We start from the raw sequence: 22,369 nt of genomic DNA on the forward strand, positions 1-22,369 counted from the left end.
AAACATCCACTTTAGGGCTTTCTGAATATGCAAGCATATTATTAAAAAACAAAGCCAAACCCCAAACCAGCTCAGTTATTAATAACCACATACCTGCAGAAAGAAATACAAATTATTACACTTTTTCCCTTAGCAGCCCAGTCCACTAGGAGTGGCTTGATAAGCATGTGGTGCACCTATCAATACAACCAGCAGACCCAGATAACAGCGAGGGACTGGATTGAGGGTGGGAAGCAGGCTGTCCCTGTCACTTGTAATCTTCTCACATCCAGAGGCATCTTAAGGCCTTTCTAAACATGTTGATACTGCCTGAAAATCACTGAAAAAACCCACCCTTTGTTTGTGTTAACAGGATGAGAAAGTGCAAGGCTTCCTGTTATGTGTGTGTGACAGCTACAGATAAGCAGAGACCTCTGGACAGGAAATCCGCCCAACTTCTGCAGTGTGATTCGCCCGAAGCTGAGGAGCTCTTTTTAGATCGAAGCACCAACAGAATGAGACGGGGCTGGCCAGAAAATGGGGGACACACTGGAGAAGAGCTCTGAGGAGCCCCAGATCTCTTTGGACAATGAGTGTTCGATGAAAATGGGGGACCTGGTGGAAGTCTCGAGCTGTGAAAAGGTCAAGTTTGACGATACGGGTCTCTCTCTGGTGCTCCAGAATGGCCTGGAGAACCTTCGGCTTGAAAATTCCCTCACAGATGTCATCCTGTGCGTGGACAGCAGGGAATTCTCCTGTCACCGAGTGGTCCTTGCTGCAGCAAGCAATTATTTCAGGTAAGGTTTGTAACAAACAAAACCAATAAACTTATTTTGCTTCTTAGACTTGAACTGTACGTCTCCAAGGAGTGCAAACTGGGTGCTAAAGTCTGCAAATTTGCACTGAGCCTCTAATTCCTTACATCTTTCAGCTTGTTTTTTAAAGTTCTAGATTTAAATAAGGCAGGTGCCAAGTTGTGGATTTGCTGGAGTTCTGATACCAGCACTCACAAAGTCTGCTGGAGGCGTGCAAAGGAAGACAGAACATTGGCAGTCAAGTGCGTGAGAAAAGGGTGTTTTAACCAAGTTTCTTTAGCCGCTTGTCTTGTCCCTTTGGGACCTGGGCAAAAAGGAATACCTATTCAGATAACAGGCTATTTTTATTGAAATAGGGGTGGGTTTCTGGAACTTGCTGATTTTTCCTGTTACCATTCTGGGGTAAAAAATATACATTGTATTAAATTGTTGAGGAGGAAAGAGAAGGAATTTTCAGTCTGTCCTAGGGTTACTGGAAATCAGTTGCAATGGGAAATATCCCCTTGAAAGCAATTTTGCCACTTCACCATCTCCTTCTGGTCCGCTTGAACTTTTCATTCTTTCAGTACAATAGACATTCTGAGGCTACTGGCCAACAAGAACAAATTTTAGACACACAGGGGAACTCGGTATCAGTTTTAGCACAGATTTTCCATTATCATTTAGACAACATCATTTAGACCATCACATTTGCATGGCTGGGATTTTTTTCTTTTTTTCTTTTACTGCTAAAGTGGTCAGATGACTGAACAGCTACAGAGGAAACACGAGAAAAAAGAACCTGTGACCACTTGTGACATGAGCAGAAAGCTAATTTTAATGGAGTCTGGTAAGCTTTGCTGGTAGTGCCTGGAAGAGCAGTTCTGCTTTTCTAATCTAGTATAGAGACTGTGTCTGTGAATATTTGGAGACAGGTATTATTTCTACAGAGAGGCTATATTTATTGCAGATGAGAAAATGTACAGCTAAAAGCAGAGACGCTCAAGTATTTCTTACCAGCATTGTGTGCAGAATGGACAGCAGATGCACAAATTAAAATCAAAATTATCATAATGATACTTTGACAAAAAACCCCAATTCCTCTATAAGGAAAGGTACTGCAATCAGAAGGACTTCACAGTTAAAATTGGGCAAGATAGTTTTATGACAACAGCTGTTGGCCAGCTTTCCACTGAGCCCTGAGCTACAGCCTGTCCATTGGAAGGAGGGGGGATACCTGCCTGGAGGTCATCTCATCCCAAGGCAACTGCACACGTGTGCAGGGTCTGCCCCTCTGGGTGCTTCTCTTTGGCTTGGCTTCCCACAGAGCTGAGATTTATTACATCTCACTGTTGGCCTCTCTTCCAGTGCCCCTTGTCATGTCTCTTTGGGTTAGTTTCAGTCATGTTTGGCACAGGATGGAAATCTCAAACCTGAAGTTCCTGTGAGTTTGATGGAAGTCTGCAGCTAGGAGAGGAGAGATGCTGGACTGGCACCCCTGGCGCTCCACAGGGTAATGAGCAGGGTGTCCCGGCCAGCCAGCACACACAATGCTCAGAACAACCACACTGCCCTGCTCCACTGGGCACAGCCAGCACAGAGCTGAGCATCCTGGGAGGGACCCCGAAATGTGTGTGAGAGGAATAACGAGGGAGAATGGAGGGCTCAGGAAGGGGAAGCTGAGGTTACTGTGAGGAGGGAAAGGAGGACGCAAGTCTGCAGGGAACTGAGCTTCACTGCTTCTGCTGCTCACAAGGAGGCTTCATTCATCTTGCCATAATTCGCTAGAAGCTGCATGGCCCCAGAGAAAGAAGGAATTCTTAAATCACACTGTTCCTGTGAGTACTTTCCATGCTATTACAGGACCTCTAACAGCCATGCACCGGAGCAAAGCAAAGGGACCCAGTGACTCATGGGCTTCATTCCCCTGCAGGAGCAAGTTACACAACCCCCTTCCTGAACGTTGGGTGCCACAGTGCAGGCAATCCACAGCAGCTGACTGGAAGACAGTTCAACAGAGCTAACCACTTCTAGTCCTTCTTCAGCGCTGCTCAAGAGTAGATAGACTAGTTCTTGTGACATCCTGCACCCGTAGACATAAAAACATTAACTCTCCATTTGCCTGTGTGATGGTAACAAAGCAGAGAAGGCAAATAGCAGCTGACTAAGGTGGAACAGTAGTTCTTTAATCCTGCACTGCCCAAGGTAATGGGAGAATGGGGCTGGGAGAGGTTGAAGCCATTTTCCAGAGCATCCTTGAGCTCCAGCATGATTGTTTGAAGTCAGGTTCATAATTCCAAGCATAAGCATTCCAGTGTGGGTGGGTGCTTAAAAAGTGCTTCACAAACTGCAACCCCTCATTTATTTTATTGAGATTTCTCTAATTTTAAATTAGAAAAAATTCAGAAATTTTTCTAAATTTATCCATTTTTGGGTATCTAAATTTGGCACTGGGCCCTCACTTCAGATGTGCATTTCTTAGAGTACATATTGGTTCAAAGGTGCAGTTTAGAATTACACAGGGACAAGAACCAGGGAAACAGACAATGGAATTAGTAGCCACATCTGAAGGATTAAGAGCCTCCTGAGGGTAAATTCAGAAAGATTCAGAGGCAGCTTTTTAATCCCTAGGGGAGAAGCTCAGCCTCATCAGCCTGAGTGGTGTCAGGTGTTCCCTCTGGCTGGCACACAGGATGGGAATGAGAACCACTCCATCTGAGCAGAAGGAAGGCCACCGGAGTCAGCTCTCCTGTCCAGCACTGCCCTATTTAGCCCAGCCACCATCTAGAGCAGAGTACAGGTGCAAAAGCACAGCACTTTAGATGTGTGATTTCTGCAGCTCACAGCCATGTTACATGAATCCACACCCTACAAAATTGGGAGTGGATGGCAGCTCTAAACCAATTACAAAGATTAGGAGACAGATAGGCCAAAGCACTTTGACCAGACCCCTGTACAAAGCCACCACCACACTCCTGAGGCTGGTTTCTGAGCAGCCTTGCAGAAGTGTAATATTGGGTATCTCTGACTGACCCCATCAAACGCTCTGGTTTGTGGGACGGAAGTGAGACTCTCACCTCCCCGACAGTTCAATACAAGACTGGAGTCACCAGCTTAAGAGATGAAAGGAAGAAGAGCAGACAACACCTGCACCCTCCATGGGCCCATTGTCATTCAGATGAAGCATCCGGCACCCGTGAATCCCGCACAATTGAAGCAGCTGTTCTGTGCCAACCTGCCTCTCCGTGCTGAAGCGCATTCCCAGGGAGAAGTGGGAACAGAGAGCTGCTGTTTTCAAATGGCCACCTGCCCACACATCCCCTCATACGTCACTTGACACTGCCAGAGGGAGAGAAGCTACTCGTGGCCACTGAAGTTAAGGAGCATTTGTCTAAATGCCTTTGAAATATCCTGATTTCAGTAGTAGCAGAAGCTGGACCATGAGGCAGGGCAGTGAAGCAAAAACCTCTAAGGAACTGAGGTGAGTGAAAGGAAAAATGAGAATTTTGGCAGAACAATTTTTCTGACAAGTAACTTCTCTGCCCAAATTTCCTGCTCAAAATTTAGGCCTCCCTATCTAAAGGCAGTTTTGCACACTGAGGTAACTACAACCTTGCTATAAAATTTCTGCTGAGGTAAGGAGCAGGTAGTTCTTAGAGCAAGTAGCAGCTGGTATCTTCCATCCATTTGCCATTCATCATGCCTAACTGCTTTGCAATAAAATCTGTTTACATCTTGATTCCAGTAAGATGTGTCAATCAAACAGCTTTATTCAGGCACTTCTTTTACAAGAATAGTATGGCCTAAGTCTTGGGACTTCTTTCCATTTCCCAGGTTGCATTGTCCTGTCAACATTGTATATGACTAATAAAGAAGGGCTTGGAATGCAGGGTAAAGAGCGCTTCTAATTACACTTTAGATCTGCACATGTTTTTCACCAATGCAGTTACAAGTAGACTCATGTAATTCTGATCTGTTGAGACAGATTCCAAATGATGTGACATCTCATTCTCTGAATGCAGTGAACAAGAAGGGGCTGATCAAAATCCTAAGTAAAAGCAAAAAACACTGGAAGAAATACTGAAATCTATGAACTGAAAATGCGGAGGAAGATGTGTGTGTTTGTCTTGCAGCTGTCACAATGAAAAATGGATTTAAATAGACCTTAGAGAATTTCTGATTTATACCCCACATTAAATATCTGCCTAGTGCCAAAGCTATGTGTGGTGGTCACCTTTCCAATGCAGTATTATCCATCAAAGAAGAGTTGGTATCAACATGTATGAAATCATTGCACTTTCTGCCTAACAGTAGTACCAATTCATGCATATTCAATTGCTTGTCTAGCCAAGCAGTACCAACTCTACAATCCTAAAATTTAGCAGAGGAAGAGTCAGACTCTAAATCAGAAGAAAATCCATAAGCCATTTTCCCCTGGCCCACTGCTGGTATTAATGTGGTCAAAGATATGTTGGGAAGCTGAGAAGTGAGGCTCTCAGCCAGGTGGATCTGGTCTGGCCTCAGAGTACAGTCCCAGCAGTGTCCTGCAGCTCGGAAGCAGGAGGGTATTGACCTGCCAAGGGGTACAAAGTACATGTGCTAAGTGTTAACGAAGTTTGGAGAATGCCAGGCCTTAACAAGCTGCATCTGGACTAGAAACAGACTGAGTAAGAGGCCAGCAGGTGAGACACCACAACTGCTGCACAGCACCAGTCCAGACACGGGCACTAGGCCCACTCAGGCAAGGTCCCAGCTGCCTTTTGCTGCCATGGAGCCCCCAGTCTGCCATAGAGAACAGCTCAGAGGTATCCATCATGTGTGCATGCCTTATCAAACTCATGAGTACAGAGGTAGAAGAGCAACAAAAAGATTTTTCTTGTTTCTTTTCAACAGGAGTAATTGCATAAAACATGAAGCAATCAGAGTGTTCTGTGTTGAAATCTAAATAGCCCAATGTTTTCAGAATGCCTCATCCTGACTGGAATGCAGTAAAAGATAAATGTCTTTCTTTCCAGGGCCATGTTCTGCAATGATTTAAGAGAGAAATATGAGGAGAAGATAATACTAAAAGGGGTTGATGCAGAAACCATGAATATACTCTTGGACTATACCTACACCAGCAAGATGCTCATCACAAAGCAAAATGTACAGAAAGTCTTGGAAGCTGCCAGCCTCTTTCAGGTACAGATAAGTCAAGTGCACTGACCCAATCTGACTGCTCAGGCAACACCATGTCTTACCCTGGTTAGCACACTGCAAACTTCCCTGATTTCATGGGTTCCAGAAGCATTTTGCTTCATATTTACTTACACGAAGGTAAAAAAAGGCAGTGGCAGCCATGTACTGGAATTTTGCTGTGCTGAGTGCCATGCAAACAGGGAAAGAGCCGGGCTCTGCCTCCAAGAGCTTCTCCCACGTGCTGCCTGCCTGGCAGTGCTCCCCAAAATTGAGGTCAGCCTGTCAAGGCCAGTCAGAAGTATTAGTGGGCAGCAGCTGGCATGGCTGGCCACAGCAGGAAGCTACTTTGCCTCTCTGTCTCCCCTGCCTTGAGATGGAGGCTTGGCAGCCAAAGTTAGCATGCTTCTTTGTAGAACTCGTGATGTAAAAGGTTTTAGTCATGGCCTGGGTCTTGTGGGAAGTCAGACTTGGGCAGTGTTACTCAGTCTTTGGTCCGTGAGGTATTCACGTGTCCTGTAAATCATCTGTGAGGTCTACCAAATTGCAGTGTCTGGTACCACGCTGCAAATTGCTAGCAAATTGTAACCAACATAACCTGCCAAGTGCCAATGTGCGTGTGTGTCCAGGCCTCTCATTAAGGACGGCAAGAAACACCCAACTCCATGACCATCGTGGTTCATGAGGGAGCTCAGATTCTTGCATCTTACATGGGAATTTTGCTCTGGAGTTCTAGAACTCTGCTTTTTAGAACACACATCCCATGAGGAGGGGCTGATGGAGCTGGGGGTGTTCAGTCTGGAGAAAAGGAGGCCCAGGGGGAACCCCATTGCTCTCTTTGACTCCCTGACAGGAGGTTGTAGCCAGGTGGGAGTCAGGCTCTTCTCCCAGGCAAAAAGTGATAGGACAAGAGGAAATTATCTCGACTTGTACCAAGGGAGGTTTAGATTGGATATGAGGAAAAATTTCACAAAGTGCTCCCCAAGGTAACTTTAATGTCACCTGGGCCTGCAGTGCAGTAACTCACTGACATTTTCAGCACACCAACACTACCAACTGGTAGTATTCATTTTCAGGACACTTTTCTGTCTTGTGTTTTCTTTTCAACCTTTTTTCCTTAGGATCATTCCTCAGCTTTTTGTTTTGTTTTTTTTTCCCTTCTGGAACTACCAAAAGTATAAACATATGTTTTTTCATGTGTCTTCCCTATTTTTCATTAAAATTAAGATTAAATATGATTCCCAAGCCTGGTGCTTGAAGAAAACCATCAAACTCTGTGAGAATAAGGATAAAACTTTGAGGGTACTATAAGCAAGAATAGTAAACTAGAAAAAAATAGATAAACCTAGAACACCAGGAATGTTCAGCTAAAAACAGTGGTTGTTTTGGATACTATCGAGATTTATAAGGCCACATTATCAATGTGAGGGTTTGGGCTGAAAATGTGTTTTGTGCAAAAAAGATTTAGTAACTACTAAATCTTTAGTAATCTACTAAATCAAGCTGACAGAACTAGAGTTCTGCCAGCTTGTCCATGCTATTTATGCTGAAGAACAGAGTTGAAAGAGTCAAATGGTTCATTTGGATATATCAACAGCTGAAAAGATTATTTCTGCAATTTATTGTAACATTTGTGTTTGATAAATTCTTTCAAATTAGTGACATGTGAGAAATCCAAATTCAAAATAGAATCTTTTTATCTGACTGGCAAGAACTTGTGGCAGTCTTTTTAATCTTGCAGACTTGGAAAAGAAGCAAAGAATAAATACCTTGCACAGTTCTAGATATTGCAGTATAAATATTCCAATATAAATTATCTACTTTTCTCTAGAAACTGTTTTTGAAAAAGTTTTACATAATTATGCCTTCCCTTACTCCCTTCTAGTAAGTTTTGACCAAATGCAGTCAAAACTGACAGCAGGAAGAGGTGGAGGGCTATTTGGAGAGAACAGACATCCCTGCTGCAGTGTGCTTTCCTCTGGTGGGAAGCAGGTGAAGGGTTTGGAACAGGGAGCTGCTGAACAGCTAAGCCTCATCCTCAAGTGACCCAGACAAATTTTTTCCACCTAAAGCACAGCTGCAACATGAGTTCAATAGTCACCTCCTCTGTCTGGGCTGGTGGCTGCCCAGCCACTGCGCTTGCAAGGTTGGTGCCCACCCTGGATCCTGCCCAGCACCCTCTGCCACCCACACTGCCTGCAGAGCTGCTCATCCTTTCACCTCTGGGAAGAGTCAAGATCCCAGCTGTTTCCCAGGGCCATGGCAGGGAGCCCTGCTTCCCTCACTGTAACTCAGCAGCAACATTCAGACCTGTCTACACTGCTCCTGCCCCACTAGGAACCTCTGCATTACCCATTCCCTCAGCAGCGTTTGGGTGAGGGACCACATCAACTACTGTGGTGGAAGCAAAGAAATGGTGAGAGGGAAGCAGGCTTCTGAGCAGATGAAAAGAAACAGTATTGTCACCGAAGGCTGTGATGCCCGCTGGCATGGAAATGCCACATGCAGTGGGAACAGTGGAGGATGCCCTGAGCTGCCCCCTCTAAGCAGAGCAGGGGTGCTCTACCCTCAAGGGTGTGGCTGAAGCACCACCAGCCTGGTGGCCTGACTGATCCCCAAAGCACCCCTTGAACCCCTTGAAACCACTTTCCATGAACAAGGCACTCTAAGGGAAATACTGTTCCAATAGTGACAGCCATCCTGAGGCCACCGAGCAGAGAAGAGGCAGGGTGGCTGCTGCAGGCCGGTGCCACCGTGCAGAGCCGACCGTGCCTGACAAGGGGGCACGATTTGCTATCAAAGGCCTTCAGGGCAGCTCCCGGTGGGAGAAGGGCTGGCAGGCTCGGGAAGCCGCCAGCTCCGCGGAGAGCAGCCCTGCAAGGGTGGCTGTGCCCCTCAGCCGCCTGGCTGGCTCCGGCCGGGGCTCCCTCGGGGTGCAGGTGTCACTGCTGAGCCGGGACATGCTGTCCCTGCAGCCACAGCAGAGCCGGTGGCCGAGGGCCACCAGCTGCAGGGTGCAGGATCCGACCCCGAAGTGTGCTGCATACAGAGAGGGATTATGAATGAGACCCCTTTCAGTCACCATTCCCTTCCCTTTCTGGGGGTTCTAGCCGGAGGCAGGGCTGCTGGCACTGCTTACAGTAGACCATTGAATCAAAGCTGGGACAAGCAAGGACTTATATGGGGAGAATAAATTTTACTATTCAGAGTGAAAGCCAGCTGGAGGCCAAGTAAGCATATGGGATGTCTCTAGCAAGTGAGAACCTGGATTCAAATGGATACTGGGAGAAGGACTAACTTATTGAAGAAACTGTTCCCAGGGAACAGGGCTTTTAAAGTGCCTGGAGTGGCATTAGGAGGGGTACTCAGTGGACAAGCAGAAAATTCAGAGCTCTGCCAGAATAATCAGAGCAGATGAAGCAGAGGCCCAGGGGTGTCTTCATTCTGATGCTCTCTTGAGTCACCCACCTGCTCTTCTAAGACTGACTGACATATGCCCAGGAAGTTTTCGGGGAATTTTAGGGGGAATTTAATCTCTAAATGAAGGCAGTGGTGGGGAGACAGTGCAGCGCAGAAATGAGGAGCAGAACCAGGGAAAGTCCTGCCTTGATTCGCTCCTAAGCAGCCCAGCCTCTCTGGTGAAGCCCTCAGCGGGGCCGTTTCTCACACCCACACCTCACAGTTCTGCATTCGCCTGGCCACAAACAGCTACCCAGCGAGGCAGTGGGGCCTGCTGGCCGTGAGACCAGTGTGCACCGCCTGGGAGAAAACCTCTGCTGTCACCTCGTCAGTATCGCTCTTAACAAGCCATGTATAAATAATTAGAGAGCTCTACAGAGGTTTGCTGCAGGCTCGTGAGAACGTTGTTTTGGGGTCTATTCCCAGACATGACTCTATGAATGACCTTGGCAAATCCTAGGTTTGTTTTTTTTGTGTCTCATTACTAACAACTTTGAATGCTTATGCTTAATAAGCTTAATAATGCTGATGCTTAACCTGCCTCAGGTCTGAAGCCTACCTGGTGGCAAAGCCCTTTCAGATCCTCAAGAAAATGCCCTGGTGAGTTCAAAGTGCTTGCCTTGTGCTAGCCCGGAGAGCAGGCAGGGTGAAGGTGGCAGGTGCTGAGGGGTCACCGAGCTGTGCCACGGTGCCACCGCGGGCCGCTGACATATTTTTATCACAATGGCGGCAACACATTCTGAGACCTCACATAGCCTCGTTCATCAGTCAGTTGCATTTCTCTAAACTTTTGACCACATCTAAATGTAAAACAGGAACCAGGCAGTCTGTACACAACGTCTACAATCGCTCAGCTCTGATAAACAGTCTAAATATGTCAACACGACACCGATGGGTCTGGAAGATTCTATCTAATTACTGAAACAAATCTACATACTACAGTGTTTAAAAATATTTCGCTTCCTCTTTGCCCCTCAATTACTGTTGTGCAACTTTCCCCCGTGAGACAGCATGAGTTAAAACGGTTTGCTTGCTGCCACTGGATGGAAAAACGACCCAAAAAGCACAAATGGCAATGTACAACATTAGCTCTGATCCATATTTATTGTGCTGTTCAGTGGCAATTATCTGTATCTGAAATCACAGAGGTGACGGAAAACCCATTAGGATGAAGCACTGTAACTGATCAGTTCTACCCAAAACTGGTTCCCAGTTCCTGAATAATCATCAGCAATCCAACTCAGATCATAGTTTTTGGAAATACCCCGCAGACACCTGTGGCCCAGAATATGTGCATTTGGGGCACTCAGGTGGGATTACTTTGCCAAGGAAATTTATGAGTAGTTGTGATGCCTTGTTGAATGCAAACACAGACAGCTCTCTGATTAAGGAGACTCTGTGTGTAAAATGTGCATCAATATTTTTTTCAGCCGATGGTGATGACAAAGGTCACTAGACCCTCTGAAGGCCTCCCCCACAACAGACTCTTCCCAGAAAACCCTGTCTGTCAGGAAGCTCAAAAGAATTGCTGATGGCCAATCTCTTCCTACCACTTACCCCAGCCTAGGACTGCTGCCCGTACCTCCTGGGGCAGCATGCTGGTCCAAACCTCCCAGACCTCAGCGCCACTCTCACAAGGCCTCAGATACACTTGGTGTTTGGAGGGTGGGAGCATAAATGCAGACAGTGGAGCCACCTTCACTCTGAGTCAGCCAGACTCTGTTCTAGTTGGTCTGAGCTGACATGCAAGATGAAGCAGGGTAAGCAAATCAGAAACCTGGGGTCCTTATCTGTATTTTGTAACTCCATGATTGCTAGTGCTTTGAGATCTCATGGAGGAGAAGGGAATGCTAGGAAACTCTTTTGTGAAACAAAATTCATGACTGTCACAGGTCTTCTGCATCTTCTGCATGAGGGAAAAGGAGCAATTGCATGCAGAGGAATAAAAACAATGGAAGGAAGAAATTCTCATTTCAGACTGCAGATCTTGGGAGATACCTGTCCCCAGATGATCTAATTCTTGTCTCCCCAGGCTCTTTGCTGTATTGGGCATGGCTGGTTGCTCCATAGCTCTCCTGTGATGCAGTCGCTCAGTAACCCTTCTGTGCTTATACAAGCTTTTTCTGCCCACAGTTCCTTCGCATGGTAGATGCTTGTGCCAGTTTTCTCACCGAAGCGCTCCAGCCAGAGAACTGCGTTGGCATCCTGAGGCTGGCTGATGCCCACTCCCTGCACAGCCTGAAGCAACAAGTGCAGAACTACATTATCCAGAACTTCACCCAGGTCCTGAACTATGAGGAGTTCCTGGAGCTGCCAGCGGACATCCTGTGCAGCACACTGAAGAGCGATGACCTCTACGTCACGGAAGAGGCACAGGTGTTCGAAACTGTGATGAACTGGGTCCGTTACAAGGAGTCAGAAAGGTTTTCTCTCCTGCCGTACGTGCTGGAGAACGTCCGGCTGCCCCTCTTGGACCCTTGGTATTTTGTAGAGACTGTTGAAGCCGATCAACTCATTAGACAGTGTCCAGATGTCTTTCCTTTGCTCCAAGAAGCAAGAATGTACCATCTGTCAGGCAATGAGGTGAGTAAAACAGGAAGGTATTAGCCACTCTTCGTAAAAGTCTCATGCTTCAGCTCAAAAATCGTTTTGGAAGGAGCAGTGCCATGGGGCAGAAAAAGGTACTTACACTGAAGTTTCACTAACTGATGCTACTGAAAAGTCAAAATGGGCCTCAGAATTTATCCTGCTGTCTTAGAGAGTTCAGAAGCTTTTGGCGGGTTGTTTAAAGACAAAGTGTATGGCTTCCTGTTTATGAACATCTGAGCTTGACCCTTCACACGCACTCTTGCTCACTCTTGCTAGATGAAGAGCCCAGGTAGCTTCCCTAGTAAAAAGGCAAATGGTGTTAGCCCTGACACCTCGCCCTCTCAGCTATTACTTCAAGCCTAAGAAAAGAGGAATAATTTTCCCACCGAACTGTGCCACAATCTGTAATGACTTTCAAATGTGAATATGTAACATCTTCCCCTGTTACTTATGTGGGAAAATGTTTCATAAAGGGAAACATTCTTCCTCCTGTGAAGAAGACAGTCTCTTTCCGGAGGAGAGGACTGCCCATGTGCCATTTGCAGAGGTCCCTGCACCCGCAGAGACAGATTAATCCTGACATCCAGTCGAGTCCTGTCCTGCCTGCTCAGTGCAGGCTGTGATGGAGCTCCGGTTCTTCAATTGCCTGTCCCCTTTGGAAAGTTAGGTATCAGTCACATCTCCTTGCCGAAAGTACGGGGGAGAGGGGAGAGCAACCAAGAGGTCAGATTTCACAACAGAAGCAAAGCACGTGAGTGTGTGAAGAAAGGTGTACCTCCTCAGTCAGAGTCAGAGGAGGGCAGGAGCAAGCTGTGGGCCCATCACTCACAGCGGATGTGTCACCGGCACGGCGAGGGGGGAGAGACCAAGTGCTCCTTGTGCTGGGGACTGCATGAGACTCTGCACGGTGACCTGGGGCAGTGCCGGCCAGTCTGGTGGGAGCTCCCTGAGGAAGCCTTGTCCCACTGAGCAGTGCTGTCAGGTGCATGCGGGATAGATAAAGGGAGCGTTACCCCGGGCTGAACACGCATTACACTCATCTTCAAAGGGACAGCCGCGAGAGGCAGCGCTGCCAGCTGCCCTCCCCCGGGGCTGACGCCTGGCAGTGGTGGCAGACAGGTTAAAACAGAGTCCTGGAAGCTGGCAAGTTCTGCGACTCATGTTCTGTAAAAATCAGAATGTGCCTAATCATTTTCTAGACATAGTCAAAATGCAAGATTCATGTCTGTGTAGATAATATTTTGTAATATAGATAAATTATACCGATTTATAGAAACATGTTAAAAGCAGAAAGAGAAGTAAAACTTTAAGCAAGATGCCTCCTGACACAGCATTTAACCTGTGGGTCTTGTTTGCAAGCATTTCCTCCAAGCAGAACACGAGTTTCCAAGCACCCCTTGCACTCTTTGCTCCTGGTGAACACCTACCTGGCAAGTGACTTTCTTGGTGCCATCCTGGTAATTCCTAAAAGGATCTGAAAGGGTCCTAGTAGGTAGGCAAAAGCAACTAAGTCCACAGTTGGAAAAATCCTGCTGAAAGAAGGATAGAGCAACCTCTATTGAATGCTTCTAGGATGCTTTTCAGGCTTTCAACTTACAAAGCATTGGCTAATTGGTTCAGCTGATGTAAGCCTGCTGTGATTTGAAAAACAGGTAATCAAAAAAAAGGTCACCTGGCCTTTCTGTTATTGTAGATGTAAGTGCCTTGTGTACTCACTCTGTCTCACTTGCGTTTAGATTATTACAGAAAGAACCAAGCCCAGGATGCACGAGTTCCAGTCTGAGGTGTTTATGATCATAGGGGGCTGTACAAAGGAAGAGAAATTTGTAGCAGAAGTGACTTGCCTGGATCCTTTGAGGCGAAGCCGTCTGGAAGTAGCAAAATTACCAATCACAGAGCAGGAGCCGGAGAGTGAGAATAAAAAATGGGTGGAGTTTGCATGCATTACTCTAAAAAATGAAGTCTACATATCGGGTAAGGTACAAGACATTGGGAGTGCAAGAGGGGAGCAAAGGGTTCTCACAATTATTTCCAGCTTTTTTCAAGACCATGCTTGAGGCAGCTTTAGAAAAATTAAGCACTACATTTTAATGCTTTGGCTTTGGCCATGCTCCAGAGAGCACTGGCTGTGTAAGGACACTGCCTAGCTCTGATTTGAGCACAGGATTCCTTTTTACCAGTATTAATCTATATGCTTGGATACTTGTGTGCAGCACCCTAAACAGTGACTGAGGTCACAGAAAGGTTCTTGGGAACAGTTTACCAAACATAAAGTGACAAATTGCTTCAGCATCTTCTCACGACAAGTCCATTTGAAGCTACATATGCATAAGCAAAATCCTGCCAGAATCTGAGTCATTCTGCAAAAGTCAGTCAAGAACCTGCAGGGCACTGTCACTGATGTTGGGCTGCCCCTGAAAGCTGCCATCACAGAGAACTCTAGGACTGCCCACCCGTAGCTGTTACCTTGGCAGTATAAACTGTCAAAGCCAGATGAAATCCCATGGTCCAGATACCCAGTGTGGGGCTGAACAACTCATGGGCTGATCATCATCCCAAGAGCTTCAGGAGGTGTATTTAACTTCCCACACAAATACAGTTGAGCTCCACACAGGGGTTTGATCCCAGAGCTACAGAGATTTTACTCTGACAACCAAAAAGGTTAAAATCAAGCTTGTTAGCCAGTTTGAGAGCTGCTTTTGATGGCCTGTCAAAAAACAAGTTTGAGGATCTTGTTCTGCTTCCAGAGGAAAAGTGACAGCACGCTGTCCATCACTGTCGCATTACAGACCATGATACAGAGCAGGGCCTTTGTAGGTAGAATACTTTCTTTTCTGCAAAGCTAGCCACCAAATTCTATACTCCCTTAAAACAGAAGAGTAGAAAGGAGGAGGGTAGGCCACAGTGTGAATGCTTTGCTTAAGTGTGAATAGTGGTCTACTGCCTTTATTCAAATATCTTCCATTGCATTCTTTCTTTTGGGAATCCACATATTTTTGATACTTCATTACCATTTAACATTTATTAAAGCTTTATCCTGGGATAAGAATTTGATTACTCCTCCCATAACTACAAATACAGAATGTTCTTCCTTTCAGCCCACCATAGAGAGTTTCTGGCATCAGTCCCTCTGTTAAAAGTTAGCTGTAGAGAGGAATCTAAGTCAAACATTCCAACTAGGGAATATTCCCCTCACCTTCACCCCCTTGAGTTGAGAGGTCTTTTTTCCATTTGCCTTCAATTTGTTACCCTTCCCTCTTTTTCAAGGCTTTTTGCATTCTTTTAGTTCTGACATCTTTTCCAATGTCTCTTCACCTTTATTTTACGGTCTATCCAGGCTACCTCCAGGCCAGGCTAACATTCCCTGCTGTGGTGAGTCTAAGCTGGCTTTCCCTTTGCTTCTGTTCTCACAGGTTCTCTTTCTTCCTTCTCTGCTTACTTGCATATCTCTGATTCCCTCTCTCCATTCCCTCTTTGCCTTTCACCTTTTTGCCCTTTGCACACAAATAAAAGGCTGAGTGGACCAAAGCTGTTAGCGTTTTTTTCTCAGCTAAACCAATTATTAGTGTCTCAATCCTGATTAAACATCTGCTTCCTCCTGCATGTCCTTCTACTTTTGTTTTCATTCTTTAGCTCCTGTACTTTGCTTCTTCTCTAACTTGACTTTAATTTTTCCTAACTTGATCTCCCCTTGCATGTGCTCATTTCCCTCCATATCTTCTGGAGTACAGTCTGGAGTCTTCCCTGCTCCTTTAGCATCTGAAAAATAGGAAAGACCTTTGCACAAGATTATGACTACTGTTAGATCATGATTTCCCCAAAACAGTTTAAATGCTTTGACTGGATGGCCTGAAAAACTACATTTGTAGCATAACTAAAAATGACATGAACTATCGTTCACCATTCTGATACTTTTACTAATTTAGGTACAATTTCTCTTCAAATTAGGAAGAATTGTTTTCCTGAGGAAAAACAGAAACAAAATAAACCTCCAATTCTCTCAAAAATCACCCACTGGTGATCTCAACAAATTCACCCACTGGTCCAGCTCAAGCTACTACATGAGTTTCAGCCTGTGGAGGAAAGCACAACCTCATGTCAAAGGGAAATTTCAAGGGAGAGTAGGGGGAACACCTGCAGTCTCTCAGCCCCATTGTAGCCATGAATGCTGCATTCAGGCCCTTTGGCCACTTCAGCTATTTGAGTGCAAATAAAATTCAACACATACATGTGAAAAATACTGAGACAAAAGCATTACAAACGACTCTTTCTAGCATGCTAATTATCTCCCATTCAATCTGCTATTTGGCCGAGAGATAGGCTCCATCAGTTTGCAGTGATCTGGCTGCAGTACAGAATACCAATGAAGGCAGACATTTTCTCAATGGAATATGAATTCTCTTTTCAGTATATTCACCAGTGAAGCAAATGTTTAATCAGGTTGCAGATGATGGAATAAGCTGCTCAGTCTGTAAATGTGGGTTCAGGCTTAACTAGATCCATTTGTATTACAGTTACACCAGAAACTGTACGCAAACAACAGTGCTTGTTTAAAACACTGCTCTCTGCTTTAGCACAAGCAAAGATTCACTTGCGAGTCAGCTCTAGCATGAGTTTGCAGGGTCCAGTTTTGATCTTCAAGCTATAAATATGAAGCACACCCAGGTCTGTAGAGAAAGAGACCAGAATGAGAGGCACAAAAATGAGATCCCAGCCATATGGTCCCAAGGTTGAATAGTAAAACCTCCAAGTCGTGCAGGACTATTGTTGGTAGGAGTTCAGTCAGGTCTTTTGCTTTATGATGCAAACCACAGGGCTGGCTGGATCTGCCCTGCACAACCTGGCAGTTCTCCAGTGCAGGACTGTCTTCAAGGGATTTGGCACTACCAGCTGCAGCATCCTCCACTACCTTACTTAAATCATGTTTGTTTATTTGTCCCTTTGCAGCAGTTCTGCAAAGCCCTCGTGGTGCACAAAAATCTCCTGCATTTCACCCTGCTGTGTGGTTGGTTGTGCACTCGGTATTAAAATGAAAGTGGTTGTGGTCTGGTAAAGTGAGGAACAGTGATTTGTCTTCACTCAATATTTGGCTGTAGAAATTGTTCCATTTCCTTCACTGTTACATAAACTAAATTCAGAAATTTTCTTCTGTTGTAACAGGACCAGTTAACAATCAGTAATAATGATTTCCATTGTGAGAGAACACACTTAAATTTAAACATATTGGAGTTTTTAACTAAATACAAACTGTGCTATCATATTTACATATGTCATGTACACTACAGGTGGCAAAGAAACAAAGCATGATGTCTGGAAATACAACGCCTCCATCAACAAATGGATACAAATTGAGTATCTCAATATTGGGCGCTGGAGACATAAAATGGCAGTGTTGGGTGGCAAAGTGTATGTCATTGGTGGGTTCGATGGCATGCAGAGAATCAACAGCATGGAAGCATATGATCCCTTTCATAACTGCTGGTCAGAGGTAAGAGGCTGCATCATGTAACATTTTAATCATTTGGAACATTTAAATCAGAAAATCTTAGGGCTTGGATTCCTAAAAGTGTCCTTGTATAATTCTTTGAAGTACTTCTGGTCTTTAAAAAGCATAAATTTTTTTTTTTCTATAGATATGCATACCCTTTAGAAGGTAAAAATCCCTGGATTGCCAGTCTGTCAGTTCCTGTGAGACATCTAATACCTGGCTTTCCTTTCCGTAGTTGGCTTTTAAAGTTAGTAGTCCGTAAATCAAGGAGTAAGAATATAGTACACATGAGCCAGAGCACAGGCTGAAAACTACTGCTCTGACACATTTTATATGTATATAAAATGTGTATATCAACCTGTGCATTATATATGGTGTGGGTTATACTTTTAAGTTGAAACTACAGGTTTGAAGGTAAACAGCAAAACCCCCCCCAGTTCTACTCACTGTACTTCAAGCAGTGAGAGGAGAGAATTAGGCAACCAATTAATCCACGACAGTAATGAGATTAGGTATCATAACAGCAGATACAACCCATTGTCTCTGGATTATACAAAGCAATGTGGATGACTCTAACAATCACAGCTGCAAGTAGAAAGATCAGTATGAACAAATTTCTTGTGCTTTTTTGCAATGTATGTAAGTATGTAAAGGAGATCTTTGGTACTTCTGACATTTCCTAGCTTTTGAATTATTGCTAAAGTAATTTTAATTTCAGCATTTGAACAGAGCTTATTTTTATTAAATTTTATTAAATTTTATTATGTTTTTGCAGTCTTAAGAAAAAGCTGAAACATATTTCTCCCTTATCCTTAGAAACATCATCTTCTGAACCCTGCTTAAAAAGGGATGTCTGACTTAAAATTCCCTAGGCTCTCTCCCCACAGGCATCAGTCTGACTGCTTCAGATGGTTACTAATGATTATTTTTGGTCCACAGGCTGCTCCCCTCCTGGTCAACGTGAGCTCCTTTGCTGCAGCCAGCTACAAGAAGAGGCTGTACGTGATTGGGGGAGGCCCCAATGGGAAGCTGGCGACAGACAAGACGCAGTGCTACGACCCTGCCACCAACACGTGGAGCCTGAAGGCTGCCATGCCCGTGGAGGCCAAGTGCATCAACGCCGCCAGCTTCCGTGACCACATTTATGTGGTGGGTAAGTGAAGCACCAGTGCCTCTCCTTGTCTACACCCCAGCAGGGCTTGTCTCTGTGCTTCCGTGTTAGTTTTACCCACACGCTCCATGGAGTGTAGTCATGGAGTCAGCTGGCTCTTCCCATTGAGCTTAGCGAGGGATGGGAATCCAGGACATTCACAAGCAGTAGGGGAAGGTCACCAAGTCAAAATCCCTGTTAGCATGGTAGCTATCTTGGAAAGCTGGAGGTAGCCCAGAGACAGCTTAAAGCCATCCAAAAATGTGTTCATAGTGGCAAGGGCATGATCTCATGGCTACATCATGTCCCGTCTCCTCTCCAGGGGCATTGCACAACCCACTGCATACAGGATTTATGCAGGGAGAAGAGTACTAGGAGCAGGTCATAGGAGCAGAGCCACTGATACCCAAAGACCCAAAGCTCTTCACTAGATTGTACCGGGGGTTAATTCAGTCAACCATCAGAATTGGAAGAAAAAATGGAAGAACAAGAGTTGGATGGTGGTGAGCTGAACTATGGAGGGAGGAGGGGGCCTGCACACATCTCCAGATGGTGCTGGAAAAACCAAAAGGGAAGAAGAACATTTGTTTCCAAAACGGGAACTCTGAAAAGTTTCCCCTCCCTCTCTCAGCCTTGGAGCAGGGAATTTCCCACTTGCAATATAATCAATATGGTGCTGAGAGCTGGCATAGAGCTGGAGTATTCACCAAATAATTAATGGTGCTCTGGAGGGAGATTTACAATCTGCATGTGTGTGCACACATATATATACACACCCCTCCCCCCCTTTTGTTTACATAAATACCTCATGCTTGTCCTCAGCACAGGAGTCGACCTCACCCTGTTTGTACAGGATGACAGAGAGAGAAGGCACATGACTTAGGGGCTAGCTGATATAACTCCAGATAAAATGGATGTGATACTCCAGACGCATTCATTCAGCATCTTTCAGCCAGGAACATCCATGAATAAATATCTTGTTTACTTATCTGAGAAACAAATCTACTTCAATTGGGTAGAAATCAGCCCCTTCTGAAGTTAAGAAGATAAAAGGGTATTGGTTACTGCATCCAAAGCAATCAAATTACCCAGACTGATGAATTACCAACTGCCAGGTGAATCACTACAACTAACAATGTCTGTTTTCAGTCTGTTCCAATTAAGTCACCTCTCAATGATTTGATCACCCCTCAGGTACTGGACCAGTATTGTCAAACTCAGCATCTATAATAACTACCACAGATAAATGCTCAATTTGCCAGCAGGGAGGATCCCAGGCATTGCTGCACCTCATCAGTAAGACCATGGCTTCAGGGTTTCCCCAACCCTATCCAAGAAGATGGTGCCAGACTCTTTCCAGTGGCGCCCAGGGACAGGACAAGGAGCAATGACCATAACTGCAACCTAAGAAGTTCCACCTCAGCCTGAGGAAGGACTTCTTTATGTTGAGGGTGGCAGAGCACTGGAACAGCTTCCCAGTGAGGTTGTGGAGTCTCCCTCTCTGGAGACATTCCAAACCCACTGGGATGTGTTCCTGTGTAACGTACTCCAGGTAACCCTGCCTTGGCATAGGGGTTGGACTGGATAATCTCCAGAGGTTTCTTCCAACCCTAACAATTCTGTGATTCTGTACAGCTACTACAGAAGACACATTCAGTCCCTGCAAATTTCAGAATAAGAACCATTTAGCTGTTGGTAGTCTCAGGAGCAAATATTTTTTCATAGCCTTTCTTAAGAATTGAGGTATTGACCATTTTTTCAAGAGAAAAGGACACTGCAAGATTGAAAAGGTGTACTAAAAGTTTAATGAATGACTTCAGTTTTGGGAAACACAGAGAAACGGAAGGTCACTCTGTGTTTAACAAACCCATAGGAAGATTATTGATTCAGTCTGACAAACCCTAAACAAGGAAGGGTTTTTGAGAGCAGCCAGCTCCAGGAAGAAGGAAGTTTGATGGACAATGAAGTTAGAGGAGTGAGTGGAAAAATCCTATACCCATTTCTAACAGTGATGGTTTACCACAGCTGGTACTCTGTGATCTAAGCTCTTTTAAACAAGATCGTATTTTTCTGAAGCTGTGTCCTTAGCTGGAGCAGTAGGTATGAGAAAGGTCTGTTGCTAGATGCACTGTGGTCACACTGAATGATCACAGCAGTTTGTTCTGGCCTTAAATTCCACAGCCTTATGAGTGGCCTTCTGCAGCTCAGGCTTTCAAAACAATAAAGTATCCTGTGACCTTGTTTTTTCTTGGCTTTGGGGCAGAAATCGTTCTTACGAATGTCAGGAAGAGAGTCTTGTTGAAGTGGATGGTTTAACTAAACTCGCTTCAGGAATGGTCAGTGCAAACAAATATCCATTTCCTTCCCAGGTGGGGCAATGAAAGCTCTCTATGCCTACAGCCCCCAGGAGGACACGTGGTGCCTGGTGACTCAGTTCACCCACGAGAGAGCCAGTTGTGGGATTTCTCCTTGCAACAACAAGCTGTTTATCACCGGGGGCCGAGATGAAAAGAACGAAGTCATTGCAACAGTGCTCTGCTGGGACCCTGAAACTCAGAAGCTGACAGAAGAGTGTGTCCTGCCTCGGGGGGTGTCTCACCACGGGAGCGTTACCCTCAGGAAGTCTTACACGCACATCCGTAAGATTGTGCCCGGGGCAGTTTCTGTCTGAGCGAAGAGAAACCCAGTGCCTCCGTGCCCGGTGGCACAGACTGCAGTGAGGATGGTTTTTAGCTTCAGGTAGCAATGAATGGAAACACCACCACAGGTCCTCTGGGGGGTATCTGTATATATGCTCAGTCCTTGCATTTCCCCTGTATAGTATATCCTTAAATTATCTTAATTCCTTCCCTCCGTGGAAAAACAAAGGGACCAGCTGCAGTTTACTCCTGCCAACACAATACCTCGAATCAGGCAAAGAAATGTAGGTGGGAAAGTAACTTCCCAGCTATATCTACCTTGAAATGTGCTTGAACTGTCTCAGTCTGGTCCCAGAGTTTGGTCAACTATTTATTGTGTTAAGTTGGATTTGCAATACCTACTAGTGAAAAAAGAGAAGTTGCTTTTGGAATTAAATATTTGTGACATTGGTGGAACATAATGTTGTGTCTTCCAAAGCTGTGCTTTTTCCCCGCAGTGTTTGGCACATTAGATTAAGTTTGAACCAGCTTGTTTGTTTGTTTGAAGATACTTTGTTGGGTTTTTCAGTTTTGCATGACCAAAAAGAATCCACCTCAGTTCGCAAACCTTGCTCTCATTCCCAAGGAAGAGACTGCACAGGCTGCAAATGTAAATGAACGCTAATTTGTTTCCACTGAACATTCACTGCGGCTGTTTTCTAAATAAAACAGACCAAAACCTAGTTTCCCTTTTCTTTGTTCTGTGTCGGGTGACTGTTCTGCCTGGAAGGCCTTTTCCTCTCCCGGTTGTTGCGCCCCGGCAGAGCAGCGGAGCCCGACTGCTCCATCCCTGCCTCCATCCCCACTGGGTGGCAGTGCACTCACAGGATTTTTCTCACGCGTTTTGGTTTCCTGGAACGCAATCGTACAAAACGGTCTGCTGGAGAGAAAAACAGTTCCAGGTACTGTTCCCAGCCTGGTTCCTGAGATTATCACATGCTGTACCAGAAGGGGCAAATGTTCATCGGGCCAGGAGGGCCCAAGTCGCGAGTCCCAGCATCTAGGTCAGTTGCAGGGAAAGAAAAACAAACATTGAAGAGGTCACGCCCGGGACGCC

At 45.4% G+C, this 22,369-nt stretch overlaps 1 protein-coding gene across 1 annotated transcript; it reads left to right on the forward strand.

Moving 5' to 3' along the window:
• The first annotated feature begins 424 nt into the window (after nucleotides 1-424).
• Nucleotides 425-22,005, forward strand: KLHL6 (kelch like family member 6). The gene is made up of 7 exons (XM_010405467.4): nucleotides 425-776; nucleotides 5,789-5,954; nucleotides 11,541-11,990; nucleotides 13,733-13,970; nucleotides 17,282-17,484; nucleotides 18,424-18,637; nucleotides 21,004-22,005. Exons 1-7 carry the CDS (start codon nucleotides 517-519, stop codon nucleotides 21,303-21,305), a joined length of 1,833 nt encoding a protein of 610 aa, XP_010403769.1. The 5' UTR covers nucleotides 425-516; the 3' UTR covers nucleotides 21,306-22,005.
• The last annotated feature ends 364 nt before the right edge of the window (nucleotides 22,006-22,369 follow it).

The sequence above is a fragment of the Corvus cornix genome, chromosome 9 (genome assembly GCF_000738735.6).
Source record: "Corvus cornix cornix isolate S_Up_H32 chromosome 9, ASM73873v5, whole genome shotgun sequence".
Taxonomy (NCBI): domain Eukaryota; kingdom Metazoa; phylum Chordata; class Aves; order Passeriformes; family Corvidae; genus Corvus; species Corvus cornix.

What these genes read in the sequence shown, in the direction of transcription:
- KLHL6 (XM_010405467.4), top strand. Translation starts at nt 517, where the DNA reads ATGGGGGACACACTGGAGAAGAGCTCTGAGGAGCCCCAGATCTCTTTG. An exon ending in GCAGCAAGCAATTATTTCAG is followed by an intron (nt 777 to 5,788) that starts GTAAGGTTTGTA and finishes CTTTCTTTCCAG; the next exon opens with GGCCATGTTCTGCAATGATT. An exon ending in ACCATCTGTCAGGCAATGAG is followed by an intron (nt 11,991 to 13,732) that starts GTGAGTAAAACA and finishes ACTTGCGTTTAG; the next exon opens with ATTATTACAGAAAGAACCAA.